Source organism: Cryptomeria japonica, chromosome 5, assembly GCF_030272615.1.
Source record: "Cryptomeria japonica chromosome 5, Sugi_1.0, whole genome shotgun sequence".
Taxonomy (NCBI): Eukaryota; Viridiplantae; Streptophyta; class Pinopsida; order Cupressales; family Cupressaceae; genus Cryptomeria; species Cryptomeria japonica.
Window position 1 is genome coordinate 194834890 of NC_081409.1, and position 17940 is coordinate 194852829.

At 36.2% G+C, this 17940-nt stretch overlaps 1 protein-coding gene across 3 annotated transcripts in view; it reads left to right on the plus strand.

Annotated features, from left to right (window-relative positions):
- LOC131027988 (uncharacterized) overlaps positions 1–15611 on the plus strand; it is a 56549-nt gene extending 40938 nt beyond the window's left edge. For all 3 annotated transcript variants that reach the window (XM_057958092.1, XM_057958090.2, XM_057958091.1), the window contains exons 7-10: positions 14683–14745; positions 14887–14969; positions 15090–15155; positions 15287–15611. In XM_057958092.1, the coding sequence (XP_057814075.1) occupies positions 14683–14745; positions 14887–14969; positions 15090–15155; positions 15287–15329 (255 nt within the window). In that variant the 3' untranslated portion in view covers positions 15330–15611. The remainder of the gene's footprint in view (positions 1–14682; positions 14746–14886; positions 14970–15089; positions 15156–15286) is intronic.
- The last annotated feature ends 2329 nt before the right edge of the window (positions 15612–17940 follow it).

Genomic DNA, 17940 nt, shown 5'->3' on the forward strand with positions numbered 1-17940 from the left:
CCAATCAAAAATAATTATGCAAATCCGATTCTTATCCTTCCACAAACACTTATTATTGGAATAACAACGTTATCAGCCCTAGCATTCAGTTATATCTAGACAACTTAGATTAAAATTACTGTTTATGCATTAGCAATATCACTTCATTTCAAATAAAAAATGACTAGAATCACAATCCTATTATCATAATGAACAAAAAATTACATTTGTAAATCCTAATCTCCTTATTACATATTACATTCAAACAATTTTGCAATATCCGTAACTACAAAAGAAAATCATATCAAAAGCAATGGTAAATCATCAAATTAATGTGGCTGGAATCCACATCTTAGGAAGTTCAAATACAAACTTTGTATGAAATCATCCTCCAAAATCACTAAGGTTTCCAGGTTTACATCCTGGGATTCCCATGCTTGAACACCAATGGGCAAAATAAATTTTGAAAGTAATTTTGATTAAGATAGATAATGATTTGAGATGAAAATATTCACTCTTTTATCTCCTCCACAAATAGAATAGGTTGGCCCTATGTACACCCATAACCTGAAATTCGAGCAATGATGATGGGTAGGAAATATATCATTTTGAAAGTGATATCAAAACAAACTACTAGAAACAATATGACACATGTTGGGAAGTTAGGAGGGGGACACAAACATAGGAAGAAATATTGAGGATCGGGAGTTGGCCCTATCATAAAAATCAAACTATAGGATGAGGCAATGAGGGTTGAGCAATAGGCATGTTGGTAAGGGAAAATTTTAAAGTCTCATAAGAAGGGAAGATCAAAGCTGTAAGAAAAAGCATACTTAGGACGGGAAAACACCCAATAGACAAAATTAAGGAAGGCACAAGTATAGACCTAGTATTTACAGACTTTAGATTAATTGAAAACAAGACATGACAAGTTTGTCTTGCTCAAAATTGCTTGTCCTCAAGCAATTGCAGGCTTGTATGTTAAAAAATCTATAGGCTGTCCAGTGTTGCATCTTCCATTGAATGAAGTAATCCTTGGTTCTTCTATTTCTTAGCTTGCTTTCCCTTACATCCATGACTACTTAAAGAATGAGAATCAATTTACCATTGATCAATTGGAGGCAACACATCCAAGAGTTATTTATGTTTTCCTAGCACCTTTTTGAGGCAAGACACATGAAAAATATTGTGCATCTTGCTTCCCTTCCCTTTGTAAGGCTCGTAGAAACATGGTTTGAGATTTACCACCCCATTTACTTTTAAGGAAGATTTCTTGTATGGATACAATCTCCTAAAACCATATATCCGATCTCAAATGTTCTCTTGATCCTATGACGTTCTACATACAACTTATGTTGGTTTTGAGCTTAGTGGAGATTATTCTTGAGTGACTTCAAAATGTCTTAGGTTTTCTTGATCACATAACTTGCTCTCATACCCTACTATCTACCAAAGTAAGATCAATGAAGCTTCAAGGTTCATACTTGTACAAAGCCATAAACAACAACATTTTGATTAACATGTGGTAGGTGGTGTTGTAGTAGTCTTTCCCCAAGTAGAACCACTTGATCCAAGTCTTCTATTGATCAACAACATAATCTCTCAAGTAACCTTAAACCCATTTGTAAACAATCTTGGTCAAGCCATCTATTTGTAGGCGGTAGTTGGTGTTGGGGGCGAACTTAGTTACTCCAAAAAGAAACCTCTTGCCAAAATAAATTGATGAAGAGACTATCTTTATCACCCATGATGCCCTTGGGTAGTCCATAAAGTTTCTTCACCTCCTTGAAAAACAAGTTAGCCATTTGTGGTGCCTGTAAATTTGAAGAGATGGAAAAGAAATGTGCTTACTTTGTTAGTTTGTTCACAACAACATATATATAGTCTTTACCTTGGACTTAGGAAGTCTTTGTTGAACACACCATAGGACTAAGAGGGGGACATGAAGGGAGGGAGGGGGGGTGAATCAATCTAGACTTCAAAATTCTTAATTTCTGATCTTTAAAATTCAAACCACAATTATATAATTACAACAGTAATAAATCATGAAAGCACAAAGCACAACAAACATACGAATATCAAATTTATGTGGAAAACCCTAGGAAGGGAAAAACCACAGTGAGAATCACACTCACAATCTGAATATAATTTGTTACAATGTTGCCTCTAGAACACATTGCTCCTGAGAGGATTTGCAAAAATAAGGCACACAACCTTAGGGCAAGATACAAATGATTTGCAAAACTGAGACATTATCTCAAGGCAAGGTATAGAAAGCTGCCAAGAGACTCATCGTCTTCTGACAAAGAAAGGAATAGCTAAATTGAAATAAACGGGATCTCCTAATCATGAAATTGTCCTTGAACCACTGTGTCAAGCGACTAATGTCATGGAAAACACGTTTGACTTTAAAGGCTATCTCAAAACACTATCACATTGAAGATATCATCATCAAAGATCCTCACAATTGACTTTCACACATCAAATCTGCTTGCAAATCATTCACATCCACTGCTTGTCAATTCACACACATCCCATACATTCACTCACACATCCGCACTCCTTTATATATAAGATTATTAATTAAAACCCTTGACTAGGTGGTCGGTGATAGACAAAATAAACAATATTACATAAATTCGGTCACCCAGACCTAAAATATCCATTCTAGTCCACTCTAGGAGATAGAGAGGACCCAAATACATCACAACACATCCTTTCCAAACGATTCCAATGAACTGCACATACTAACACATCCTCCAAGGTTGACACCAAATGAAACGTGTAGATAGACAATGTATCACGCCAACCAATCTGTCCAAAAACATCTCCCAATGAACAAAACTTAATGTGGATCTACACACGCCATGATGAGACCCATTTCAACCTTCAAACTTATCCACTAAAGTATATCCAAACCAAAAGGACATGATCCAGATAGAATACACCACCACAGTCAATGGGAAACCAAACCAGCTGATAGCATTGATCTCAGAACATCATAACTTCACATGCCAATCAAACCATCACTAGCAAACTAAACAAGAACACTACACAAACCAAATAAACATGCCCTCCAAACCACAACATTTGAATCCACATATCCGGAAGCCACCAAGCATTCTCCGGACTAGTTCTGACATACACCCTTATTGCCAGAAACAACAATAACCAACTCTACCATCTGAGAAACAAGGGACCCATAAACTTGATAGTAGAACATACATTGATCATAAAATATTATATCTCGAACTGCACCCCATAATCTTCACATACCGGAGGAATACAAAACATTCTTCCATTGGGACATTAAAAGCTCTTTACTACATAAATATTGTTACTTGCATATTGAAACTTCCACTACACAAGCCTTCCAAATACACTTCAACATCTTTACTAGACCACACAACAATACTAGGACACTCACTTCTGAACCATCTGCAACACATAGTGACATCAATGACAACATAAGACAGGTTGACATCAATTACAACACAACACAGCTCAAGTTTCCAATAGTCTTATGATAAAATTCTTTAAGACACTTTTCCATTTCTAATCTGGAATGAGAAATTTTGCAAGAGACCTACTGGAAATGCCTATTTTGTTTTATTCTTTTAACAAATGATGCATTATTTGATGTGGGTGAGGACGTCATTCTTGAGTCCCTTCCATGTGAACCTTTCCTTGATTTGTTTGAAGGTCTTGAAATACCCAGGGTCGCTTGCAAAGGGAGTGTCATGAATTGTCTACAAAATCTTTCTCATCATCCTTGATTTGAGCACCAATTAGGCTCTTCCCTTGTAGAGAATGAGTTCATTGTAGATAGTGTACCTATCATCCCACAACTTGCCTTCCAACTTGTCAACTACAAATGCATTAATGCCATACTCCTATGAATTCATTCTCTGAATTTGTGGAGATTTGAGATATGAAACATGAATTTGGCCTTTTGGATAGCACATCAACAACAACATTCTTCTTTCCTTTGAGATACTCAATATCAAAGTCTTATGCTTGGAGTTTCCTTACCCACATTTTTTGCCTCTCAATTAATTTCTTTTGATTGAGAAAACATCTCAAACTATTGTAATTAGTCTTGACCACATATTGGCCTCCCACTAAGTATTGCTTGAATTTGACCAATGCATGTGAGATGGCCAACATTTTCGTATCATTGATGGAGAGCCATCTTTCCACCTTTTTGATTCACTTCATCACTGTATCCACGTACCTATACCCGATTCGGCAACTTAGCATATATGTACATATCTACATATATGTACAAATGTCAAATATATATATATATATATACAACTCTCAAAAGCAATTGGGTGCTTGTTTTGCACAGCCATGACTGTGTTCACTTCTCCTAATGCATCACATATATATACAACTCTCAAAAGCAATTGGGTGCTTGTTTTGCACAGCCATGACTGTGTTCACTTCTCCTAATGCATCACATTCCAATATGAAAGGAAGAGTGAAGTTTGGAATCACTAATAGGATCTAAGTTCATCACCTCTTTTAGTTTGTCTAATGTTTGTAATGTATCCTTTAGACAAACTAAAAGAGGTGATGAACTTAGATCCTATTAGTGATTCCTGCTGGCATTTTGATGATGTTTATACTTAGTTGTGATTGTCATTGATGGACACACACTTATTTGCTGTATGAGTTATTCTCAACCGGTAGTATGTGATGTATTGTTCAAACCGGTATTATATGCCAATATATGCAGTCTTTGTTTGTAGAAGACTATCGGTGTTTGCAGAAGAAGCTTACCGGTCAAAGCATGACCGAGGACCTCAAGCGGTACGAGGACCCCAAGCGGCAGCCAATCTTTTTAAGATCGGAACACTATGTTCCAGTTTACCAGTCTTTGTTTGTAAACCGGTAATCGATATACTTTGTTTTGTTAACTGACAAACTTGTAAAGTGTGATGAGTTATCATCCACCGACACCGATGCGGTGATTTTGTGCCATGTTACAATTATGTCCATATGCACTGTACCTAGGAAATTGTAATCTAATCTCATTGGACCGACATGAAATCAGATTCCTATATGAGGACATCATATCTAGGGTTTTGAGTGTGTTGTGTAAGAAGATTAGGTCTTTGCAAAAAGTATCTTGCGACATAGATTGAACGTGCGAAGGATAGAAGACTGAAGTAATGCTGCAATGCATTAACAAAGAGCAATCAAGGATCTAACTAAGCATTTTGTGCTACTTTGTAGATCACTTACTTGTTGATTACTAATCTCTTCGACAAGTCAAAAACCCTTAACCGGGTAGGCTCAGTTAAGCCTGTTCTAAATCCTCTAACAAGGTGGTTTATAGTTGTGGATCTGAAATCCTTTAACAGGGTAGTCTTTAATAGGACTTATCTCCTAATAGAGATCAAGATTCCTAACAGGATCTGTTTTGTTGAAGAACATTGTAAGGCCTTAACCGGTTTGACCTTAATTGGCCTGGTTGCTATTCTGCAGATAGTAGACTTGTGAGTTTTACTCACCGTGGTTTTTCCCATTTGGGTTTCCACGTCAAAATATCGTGTTATGGTGATTGTGTTATTGTGGCTGAATGCTTTATTTGCTATTTGGCTTGTTTGTGTATTAACCGACTTGCTGTTTAAAGGGCTATACCAGTTTGTAGTAAAATTGCTCAAGTGTTTGGTAAGGTTTTTGGGTATACTAATTGTGATAACCCTACCTCACCACATGATGTAAGCCTTTTAAAACACAAATAATGAGCGAATCAATTATTAATGATGTAATTTATCAAATAGTGTTAATACACTAAAAAGGAAATAACACTAATAAATTACTAGAGAAGAATAATTAAATATATTTAATTGATTTAATATAATTGATATGTTTAAATTATGTTAAGTGGGAACTAGGAATCATTTTTATTTAATAATTAAAAGTTAAGGTATTTTTATTATATTAAATATATTTACATTTAAGTAAATATGTTTTATGTATGTATGTGGACCCCCCCTCTCCCCCCCACGGGAAGTGGTGGGACGGGAAGCTGCAGCCTAGGCTGCGACCGGTCACATCCCTTCCCACAGAAGGGTCCCCGTGGAGGGACACGATCTCTCCCCTCCACGGGTATTAAACCCAAACTAATCCGCAGGGGTCAAGGGGAGAAAAAGGAGACAAGGCGGGAGGAAAAGAGGACTGCGGCACTGCAGATTGGAGGTCAGACTGCGGGTGCAGACAGGTAAGAGGTCATAGAATGTATGAATCAATAGATATAGGTAATAATATTTAATATATATATTAATGAATATAATGAATAGGTAATATATATATTAATAAATATAAATAATGAACATCTGAATACATATGTAAATGAAAGGTTCGTAGATGTTAAGGAATGTGTATAAACATAAGTAGTAAATACATATCAATGAATAGTAGGAATATTTGTTAAGGAATAAATGTGAATATTGGTTAATGAACATTTTTATATATGTTGGGGAATACATGTTAAATCAGGAATATGTACATGTGGTTTATGGAATAGGAAAATGGTAATAAAATGCAAAAATATATTATAAATGTAATCACATGTTGGAGGCTATAGGGAGGAAACTCATTTAGTCTAAGGGAGGGATTAGGATAATCCCTAGGGCAGTATATATACTGAACATCTATATGCATATGTATGGCTTGATTGACTAAGTTCAACTAAGAAGAGACGGATCTGGCCGGTCCCCTCTGAGGACTTGGATGATGAGGTGCATCACCCAAGGCAAGGAATTGACATAGGGTCTTCCTTGGATGGCTTGGGTGTAAGAAATTACACCCAAGACAGGAATCAAAGTAACCTTCGATTTCCTGGATGGCTTGGATGTAAGAAATTACATCCAAGATAGGAATCGAATTCATCTTTGATCTCCTGGAGGGCTTGGAACCAAGATGGGTTCCAAGAAGGCGAGCCTCATGGCCGCCTAAGGACATATCTCTGTATGGTATTCGTATCCTTTTTATTAGATGAGAATTGTGATTATGTTAATTACGTATTTTTAAGTTAATTTGCAAAGTAGATTAGTTATATATGTATATATCTGTTGTATTCTAACAATCTGTTTTGCAGGATAGTGATCTCTAACTAGTAGGGACATTACACTAATTCACCCCTCCCCTCTTAGTACACTTTACAAAACAAAGTATACCGATTACCGGTTTACAAACAAAGACTGGTAAACCGGAACATAGTGTTCCGATCTTAAAAAGATTGGCTGCCGCTTGGGGTCCTCGTACTGCTTGAGGTCCTCGGTCATGCTTTGACCGGTAAGCTTCTTTTGCAAACACTGATAGTCTTCTACAAACAAAGACTATGCATATATTGGCATATAATACCGGTTTGAACAATACATCACATACTACCGGTTGAGAATAACTCATACAACAAATAAGTGTGTGTCCATCAATGACAATCACAACTAAGTACAAACATCATCAAAATGCCAACAAGAATCACTAATAGGATCTAAGTTCATCACCTCTTTTAGTTTGTCTAATGTTTGTAATGCATCCTCAATGCACGTAAAAGCTCCTTTCTTTGTTGGTCTATCAAATGTGCATCTAGTTGGGAGAAACCCTTACCAAATCATCTGTAGTAGTTGCGAAGGCCAAATAATCCTTGTAGTTTTGTCAAGGTCCTTGGGGAAGGTCAATCTCAAATAGCTTTAGTATTCTTCATGTCCACCTGTGCTCTCTTTGCATTTATAATGTGACCTAGGTACAAGATCTTTGTCATATTGAACTCATACATTGGCTTCTTGGCAAATAACATTTGTGCTTCCAAAATTATGAACAATTCATCAATGTGTTGTAGGTGCTCCTCCTAAATTTTGCGGTAGATTAAAATGTCATAAAAAAAATAAGGACAATTTTTCTTAGTTGTATGCGAAAAACCTGATTCATGCATGATTGGAAAGTTGCTGCAGCATTTGTCAAACCAAACCACAACTAGAAACTTAGTTCCTATAGCGACATCGAAAAGCCATTTTGTAAATATCCTTCTATTGGAATTTTTTTATATAGTAAGTCGACTTGAGATCTATTTTGAGAAGTAGATTGCTTCGTGAAGCTCATCTATCAATCAATCGATCTTGGAAATGGGGTATCGGTTTTGGATATTGTTCTTGTTTAGTGCTTTATAATTGATACATGTCCACATTGTGCCATCTTTCTTCTTCACTAAGATTACAAAGGAAGCAAAGGCACTTGAATTAGTTCTGATGTGCTCCATTTCTAGTAGTTCCTTAATGGCCTTTTTGCTTTCCTCCTTATGTTTCCTAGGGTGGCAGTAGGGAGTAGTGATGATACACTGAGAACCCTCCTCCAATTCGATGATGTGCTCAAAGTCTTTGTCTAGTGGTTTACTTAGAGACATGCTATTAAATAATTTATTAATTTATTGTGCTTGTCCAAGATGCTCTATACATCCTCATGGTATACCTTCTTTCCTTTAGTGGGCTTGGTTATAGTCACCAAACACTAAGTTGCCCATGGGGCTTGCTCATGTGACAAAATATCTTCTCCATTCTCTTAACCAAAACAATCCTTGGTGCTTTATTAGTTATTCCTTTTAATACCACTTTTTTCCTTTCGATTAAAACTTCAATTCCATGGTTTGGAAGTTTTATGTAATCTCTTCTAATGAGCTTTTCCACTAGATACCTAGGACCATATTTGTATCACCTATGTTGACAACATAGAAGTCATCCTTCATATTGTATCCTCCTAGATTAAGATTTGGCTAAGAGATCTTCCTATTGCATTGGATGGTGAAACATGTTGATGTGTTTTTAATGCACAATCAAACATATAATAAAATACCAAGGTATCTTATCCTCTCTTGAACAAAATCTTCCCAAGTGCTAAACTATGTGATCAATTGGAAGAATCCAAGGTTCCTATTGTCGGGTCTCGACTTGTGGATAAGCTCAATGGTTTATGTGATTGCTAGTAATCCAAGGGGACTTATGTTGAATAATTGAATGCTTGAATTGCTGGAACTTAGATTCTAACTACTTCCTTGGAGAATAAAAAAAGAGAAAAAGTGAAGGGTTTAGGAAGACTACGCTACACCTAAGAATGCAAGAGACAATGAATAATCTTTGGTGAAACTCCACTAAGCCTTGCTTTGACATGCAAAGCAACAACTCCACAAAGCTTAGTGCAATCTTCTAAGGAAATTAGATGATTTTCAAATCATTATCAAGCATAGACACCATTAATTGAATGCATATCAATGATTGAATAACAATTGAACTTAAGCTCATTCAAGTATTCCAGTTGATCACACAAGGCAAATTTGCGATCAACAAACGGCTAGTGCTATGGATTAGAAGTTTCACCATGAATCATACACAACGCTTTGTTATTCAACTAATCAACATGAAAGCAAATGAGAAGTAGAAACCATGTAGCTTGTTGAAATAATGCATTTCACCATATCTTCAATGAAAAGAGTACTATTTACAAGCCTTAGCAACAATTTCTTCTTCTCCTAATCTATTCTAATTGCTTGCTATCTAACATATATCTATCCTTCTATTAACCTCCTATTGACTATTCACTATTTCTAAACTATTGACTATTAACCTGCCATTAACTTTTACAAATGAGGAAATTTGAGCCTTTTATAGATAGCTCTTTACAATGAGTGGCTCGGATTGATTCACAATCAATGGCCGAGATTACAAGATGGAAACCCTAATTAGGGTTTGTTAGAACAACTTCCTTTGGCCAATGAAAAAATTATATTAAGGTTCAATACTGAATGTGAACCAATAGAAAACGGGGGTAGGTATCTCGAAGTTTGTGCCTCCATAAGATGAGTCAAGTGCATTGCATCTAGACATGTTGATGTGGAACTCCTCTGGTTGGTGGAATGATGACTAAGATGCCACCTCATCTTGCACTTGTAGACTTGATCCATTTGAGCAATATCTCTTTATACTCAACATTATTCCATTAGCTCAATGTGATGATGATGGTGAAGGTACATTCTCAAATTATGTTATGTTGTTCGAACTGATCTTCTAACTTTGATTAACTCTTCTGGAACAATCACCCGATGTATTGGAAATGATTCTTGGATTTCCGGAGGAAATTCAAGATTGTGAAATTTTTTCTTCCTTGAGTGCCTTCATTCTCATGTTGTATTTACTTTGTCTCATGTTGCTGATATTGATGCTGCCCTCCTGTCCCACTTGTGTTTGATTTGAACATGCCGGCATTGATGTGTGAGTCTTCATCTCCTTCAAGTGATAGAATTCCTTCTTCCTTGCTTCTATAACTTGAAAAACACACAAACCTTGATTAAGCACAATATCAATCTTAAATTCCGAAATGGATTTCTTTGTTCAATTTCTGATTTTAATCTCCAAGGTCTGATTTTATCTCTGATTTGGATGATTTTGACCTTGAATTGATGCACCTAATCAAAAGATGTGGCTGATAGTATTTAGGAAATTTGCTGGTGTTGAAGGTATATGACAGAATTCGCTTTGTATCTGCTCTAATTCACTGCTCTATAGCGTTTAGATTGCTGCACTTCTCTTTTAGGAAAGGAATTTGAACATTTAATGAGCAAACAAGGAAGTTCGCTCCTCCAAGAGGGCAATGCAAGTCAGCTAGGTTCGCTCCTCCCAAGGAGCAAAGGAAATGAGCTGGCTCCTTTAGAGGGGCAATGGAAGTAAACTCGCTCCTTCATGGGAGCAAAGGAAGTGAGCTAAAATTGCCATCTCTATCAACTTCTCCATCAATTTGATCCCTTCATTTGATTTTGCCATGTTAATGAGCAAAGGGAAGGTAGTATTCAAGGTTGAGGCACAAGGATCGCTTAAGGTTCCTTCCTCCATTCCCCTAGGTTCATCAACTCTCCTTCAAAGAACGCCTTGCATATACATCAAACCTCAAAATGTCTACTAGGCCTGATTGCTGGTTGAAAGATCAAAATCATTGCTTGACAAAGGCACTAAATTGTCATTCACGAAGAGCAAAAGATCTCTTGGACCTCTTAGAAAGCAAAGAAACTGAAATTGCTCCTATCAGAGAGCAAAGGAAGTAAGTTCGCTCTTGTCAGAGGACAAACGAAGTTCGCTCCTATCAGAGGGCAAAGGAAGTTCACTCCTGCCAAGGGGCAAAGGAAGTTCGCTCCTGTCAGAGGGCAAAGGAAGTTTTCGTATACAGTCAAATTTCATCCAACTAATCTTCCTTGCCTACTATGCTCGAATTGACATTTCATCTCAGATTTTTGCCACTTTAAAAATGATGGCCAAATGGAGCGATCATCCAAATCATTTATCTCCCAAGCCACTCTGACCTCATTCCAACCTAAGGAGAGAGAAATAAACCTAAGGAGAGAGAAATAACCCTATCGCTGCCTAGCCACCTGAGAAAGTGCACTTCTTCTCACAAAAGGCTAATAGCAAAAGACTACCACTATCCTAGAAAGTAGAAAAGAATGGGGGTCCCCATTTGCAATGGGGCGATGTGTGAAAACGTCACAACAAAACCAACAACCGCTATAGCATTGAAGGAGATGCAACTCCATGAGAGTTGCCATCTCAAAGAGGAGACAAATCTTCTCAATCACCTCCTCCAGATTTGCAAGGTGGGACTCAACAAATCGACACTCAAGATCTACCATGTGCTCATCCCAATGAGCTGCCTCCTAGAAACAAGGATAATCTTGATGAACTGAATCACTAGAAGCTCTCGGTAAAGACTTTGAACTCAATAGAAGCAAGAGATGATGGCATAATCTAAATGCATGTCATTTGACTACATTGCTCATCGCATAATGTGTCCACATTAGATGCCTAAATATGAAGAACTGTCAAATTTGTTGATGTTGGAGTAGAAGAGTCTTCAAACTTAGAATGTTGACTTGGAGTTAAAGAGGTGAAGCCTTTGCATGTACAATAGGAGTTAATGAAGTTGAAGAACTAATATAGTCTTTGTGAGAGGAGCAGAACCATGACATCAATAGGTATGAGATGGTCCATACAGACATTATCTAAGATTGGAGGATTATTATGATTTCCAATGTTGATCCAAATAGCATGAGGGCAATTTATAATCATATAATCAATGTCAATGTCAATTATCCTAAGGACACCTCTCCTGTAGAGTTTTTGTCATTCCTTGATTACTAGATTCAAGAATGAATCCATAGAGATAGGGCAAAAGCTCCTTCCACTAAAGATGTTTCTGAAATTCTTCTCACCAAACCTTACAGCCAAGCATGTTAAAATGAACAATAAAAGGATGGAATAGACAACCAAAATTTATGATGAACTCCTCAAATTATTCAAGTAATAAACCAATCAAGAGGCTAACCAACAAAAGAAAATGCACATAATATCACTAAATCAAGAGCTCCCCTTCAACAAAATTGATAATGATACTTTAAACTTATTGCATATATAGTTAGCTACTTGCCAAATGTACAATAATGGAGTTGATTTTAGTGAATTACAAATGCCAAAGAGGCTTTAGCCTTTAAATAGTGAGACAACAATTTTGATAAACAATGGGAGAAAGCCAAGGCTACCATTGTAAAGTAAAAAAAAAATAACACTTTAAAAAAATAGGCACTTGAAAAGGAGTCCATATGAGCCCAATGGAGGCTCAAAAGTTCCTAAAACGAGAACTAGCAAGCAACACCTTAAAAAACTACAATATTTGGAAAAAAGAAAACACTAAAATCATGAATTGTGTACACATTTATGAAGGCCTTGAAAAATTAGCCTACACAGAAAAATTGCTTGAAAATCAAAGCTCAGATGCCAATGAAGGGAGCTTGTAAAGACTAAATCCCAAAACCAAAATGGAAATGGAGAGGGGATAGGTTGGGGAAAGAAAGAGTGCAAATGTTAGCATCACATCACTAGCCAAAAAGCTACACAAGCAATGGAATATACAACTAGATGGCAAGACCACCCTTAGAATCTCCAAACCACTGATAAAAAGGTCAAAATCACCTTGTAAAAGGTTAGAAGTTTCCCTCAAGGGGTGGAGGTGATTCATAGGTGGTAAAACCATTGGTGAGGATATATACTAGCTAGCAAAGGTATATGTGCTACTAGATGCCAAAGGCAATAGTTGGTGGTGCCCAAAGGGTCACTGCAAGGTTTTGATTGGTGGTTGGTTCATCATTGCCAGCAGTACCTTTTTGGTGACAAGAAATTCGTAGGTTTCTGTTATAAATTTAATAGATGCCCTCTAATACTTCATTGATCTGTACACATTTGCACGCACAAACAAAGATGGCAACATAATTCGCCTGTGCAGACAACGATGCTAGCAGAATACATGATAGAAAGAAGGAAAATTTTGTAGCGGGTCTTGAGCAACATGCTTGAAAATTGACAATTTAACAAGTATTCCTAGGGCTTTGGGCTGCTTTGGACTCAATGTTAGGGTTGGATTTGACCCAAAATGCACTAAAAGCTACGTGACTTGTGAAATATAGCAAGCACCTTCTTAGTTTAAATCTGCATAGATTTGGCCTCCAATGTCAATTTACGCAATAGAAGGAAAAATCAACCTTTTTGAACACTCTAGATGCAATGGTAAACTTCAATCAACTTCACCAAGCATCTAAAGAAAGTCTGCAACACAGAGCCTTGAAAGGAACTCTTGATCCTCAATGGAAATGAACATGCCTTGAGTCACCAAAAAGGCTTTGATACCATGTAAGATTTGTGAATGGGGCAAATCAACCCAAGATCTTGGTGTGAAGAGTGACCACAACAGCAAAAGCACAAAGACAATCAGAGATTGCAAAATGCAATATGATAGCTATTTCAAAATAGAGGATACAATATGATCATATTACATTTTGCAATCTTAAATTGTCTTTCTGCTTTTTCTATTGTGGCTGTTATTGGCATCAAGATCTTAGGTTCATTTGTCCAATTGACAAATCTTACAATATGGAAGCCCTAGAAGGACTTTTTTATTCAAATACTAGATGTTACATTAGTCAGAGTTAACCACAATTGTGATGAATGAGAGCCCAACAATACTGAATCCAGCTATACCAAAAAATATATTTACAATGGACTTGTAAAGTACCTTTGTTATTGACATGAAGAAGAAATGGGCAAGGATGGGTTCTAACAGTAGAAACAAGTTTGGATTCTCTAATATTAGATAGCTACGTTGAATGTTCCACTTGCAACCACATCCAGATGCTAATGCTGAAAGGATATGTAACTCACTTCCATGATCAAATTATGGAAGACAATAAACTTCAGTCTTTGAGTGCGCTCTAGTAGGGCAGGAATATAGATGCCTTACAATATTGTCCCCCGTTGATTAGTATGTGCAAGACAATGTCCAGGAGATTGCATTCTATTGTCTAGCCATTAAGATTGATGATGGTATAACTGCCAGGTGGACAAGTTGAAGTAGATCATCAAGAATATCTGGTTAACTCTTTAGCTGGTTAATTTAGAGAATATTATTTTGATCAGTTGACTTCATGTATTGACTGAGGAGCAAATTTACGATAGGCACCAGTTGTCACTTTTTCATTAACGTACAAGAGAACCTTACTATAATAGGAAACTTGGATGTAATATACTTCTGGATACTTTTAAAACATTTGGAAATATTTATTGGAACAATTACTGAACAATTTGTTTATATATTTTCTAATAGACACAAGAAGTTGCGAGGGCATTTGGAGCTGTTTGTACTCCTGAGTTTTTCCTTTTCAAAAAGGTATAGAGCAAGTTCAAAAAGTTATAAAACCTTAAATCACTGTTTCTTCTTTAAGCTATTTCTAAATCTAGCATAGTCAATTTGTTCAATTACCTAATGATATAGAATGTGTGTGTGTGTGTGTGTGTTGGGTACTAAAAGGATGGAAACCAACAATTTGAGCTTGCCTACCATGGGCGGTTTGATGAATCGCGACCCAGAAATGACAAGCCTGTTACAGGAAGGTATGCTACAAAGAGCAAGTATAATTAGAGTTCCATTTTAACTTATTCACTCCTTTCAAAGCCTGCTATTGGATGTAGCTTTCTTTATGATAGAGCAATTAACATACATCATATCTACAGTGACATAAGGCAGGCAATAGACTGTGTCTTGAATGGTCAGCCAGTCAATTCTGCTCAAAAACCAAGGTATGCAAAACTAAAATTTCTCTTGAAACTTATTCTAATTTTCTGTATGAAACTGAACTGTTAATTATGTTGAATATGTGGATGTACTCACACAATTTGTCCTAACAAAATATTATGTTCTACTTTCACAGTGTTGGATGCAGCATTAAGTGGCACCCCAGCCAAAATGTATAATTATTCTAGGCCCGTATTTGATGGTGTAAACATATTCTATATGGAATGAGAGTAATACTCACTCCTATTACTAGTCTTTATGGGATATATTTGATGTAGAGAGATAATTTATGTGTTTGTTGAACTGAGAGTAATACCCACTCCTATTACTAGTCTTTAATATATATGTAGAGAGATAATTTATGTGTTTGTTGAACTGAGAGCAATACTCACTCCTATTAGTAGTCTTTATGGGATATATTTGATGTAGAGAGATAATTTATGTGTTTGTTGAACTGTTCACCATAGTGCTTTGTGTGCTGCAACTGTCAAGTGGTAAGAAATACTAGAAGCAGGAAAAATATATGAATGCAAACCGGATGAAGTTTGGATAAAACAAGACTTTATTCCATAATGAGATAGTATTCATTGCTCAAATCTAGAGATCATTACATAAAATTATGCGTAACCGTTAAACTGAGTTTGTGTATCTTTGCAGTATTTTTTCTGTTGATTTAATCTATATTGAGCTTCTATATTTTATTTATTTTGCTATGGATCCTACGGTTAGGGTCCGTAGAATTGCAAAAGAATATAGCGAAAATATGAATAACAGGTAGAAAATTCCATTTACTCACCATTAAATTCCGGATGTAAATCCAAAGTATGCAGATAGCTTATGGAAAGAGTGAAGCAAATGCTTTGACAGTCAATAATAGTAGAGTTTCCTCGTGGGAATTCTTAATGTTGAAATTCTGTTCCTTACCGAACTTAATTCTAGGTCGGGAAGAGATTGAGATTTGGGGTGCATGGTGTCCAGATCACGCTCTAATAGGGGATCATTTATGTATTCAATGTAAGTACTCATGAAATCAATGATATTGGGTTCTAAATATGGCCAAGGAGGAGTGGGGTGTTAAGATACTAGTACAACATATATGACTCTTGGGATAAATACATATAGTAATATGGAGGGACTAGGTTTTCTTTTTCCCCATCCATATTCCGTAACCCATTTATGAATCTGATTAGTAAGGGCCACACACATTGTACTATACCTATTTATTAGGTTCCCGAAGGTTAACTAGAAGCAGGAACAAGTTGATTGATTAGGTTCATCCTCTTTACTATTTTGGTCAAGAGTAGGTTCTTTTGATTTCCACTATCCTTGATGAAATGTAAAGCTTCCCCGATTACCCACATCTACGAGTGAAATTGGTTTTCACCATCTATGGGCATGCGGATTTATATTAACGATCTTCTCTCCTTTTCTTTTGTGGAATGGATCTTCATGTACATAATAATGCAAAATTTATCTCTAGCTCCGAGAACGCTAACAAAAGAGTATTGCTAAAATGGTAGTCCTTTTTTGTCATGCCATTGGTTTTTGTGAGTTTCATCCATCTATATTCCCATTTAGGGCTTCTTATCATTTTTTTGTGATATTTTCTACTTTGGAAAAGTATCCTTTCCTTTACACTTGGTTTTGGTGTCTCCCTTTTCCTTGACATCTATAAAAGTCTTACCTTTGAACCTAAATTTCCCTTCAATATTCACTACACATAGTAGGTATTCCTAATTTTGTTTTTTCCATAAGCTTCATCTCTATGCATCTAGCAACAAAGGCCACTAATACTTGAGGATCCAGTTGTTCTTAGAGTCCTTGATGCCAAGTTCCATAAGCTTCATTTCTATGCATGTACCAACAAAGGCCACTATATTATTTGAGGATCTAGTTGTTCTTAGAGTCCTCGATGCCTAGTTTACATACACTGCACATTAAGTATTAGTAACCTCCTTCACTAGTTGGATCTTAAGCCATAGTATTTTTTTAATATACTTTCCTTCATATGTACCCCTCTAGAAAAAAGGTCTTTTGTATCCTTAAGAAGATCTCTGCAAGCACATTGTTCTTAGTTATCGTCAAAATTAAGCTCTCCATATTCCTTGGCTAGAAGGCTAGCCTTCCACTACCATTCAACATGGAGTTTGACTCAAGAAAGGAGAATAACATTTTATCTAGAATCTAATAATAAGTGCAAAGGAATTTTGTTTTTTAATTAAAAAATCTAACCATCAATGACCTTTTCATCATTTGTTTTTTAAATGAGGGTTTTCAAAGTTTACTTGAACTTTGAAGGGAGTTAGACCATCAATTGATATCTTATGGGGTTTTATCTTTGCAAAATAAATCATCTTTTGCCATTTTCTTTCTAGAGCTACCTTAATTAACACTTGATGAGACCAACAATCACTAACTTGTTATTTAGTTTCCATTTGCAATTTATTTGCACCTATCAAGAAGGTAGTCCAATGGATTTTTCATATTCAACCCAAAGTTTTTAATATTATGAATGTTTGATGGTATATGTAGAGGATAAAATAGGGTTTGATACCATTGTTGTGGATCAAGTTGGTTAAAACTCTAGTTACAAAACTTGTGTAATATTAAAGTAGTAATTAAACCAAAACGAACAAAATAGAACTAGAAACTAATAAATAGATCTACAAAATATAACTCTTATTTGAACTAAGATTGTATGAAAATGAGAACACATTTTAGGATACATGTATTCTTGTTGGAATCAATGAACACTGGCGGGGGGGGGGGGTGAATCAGTGTTCTGCTAAT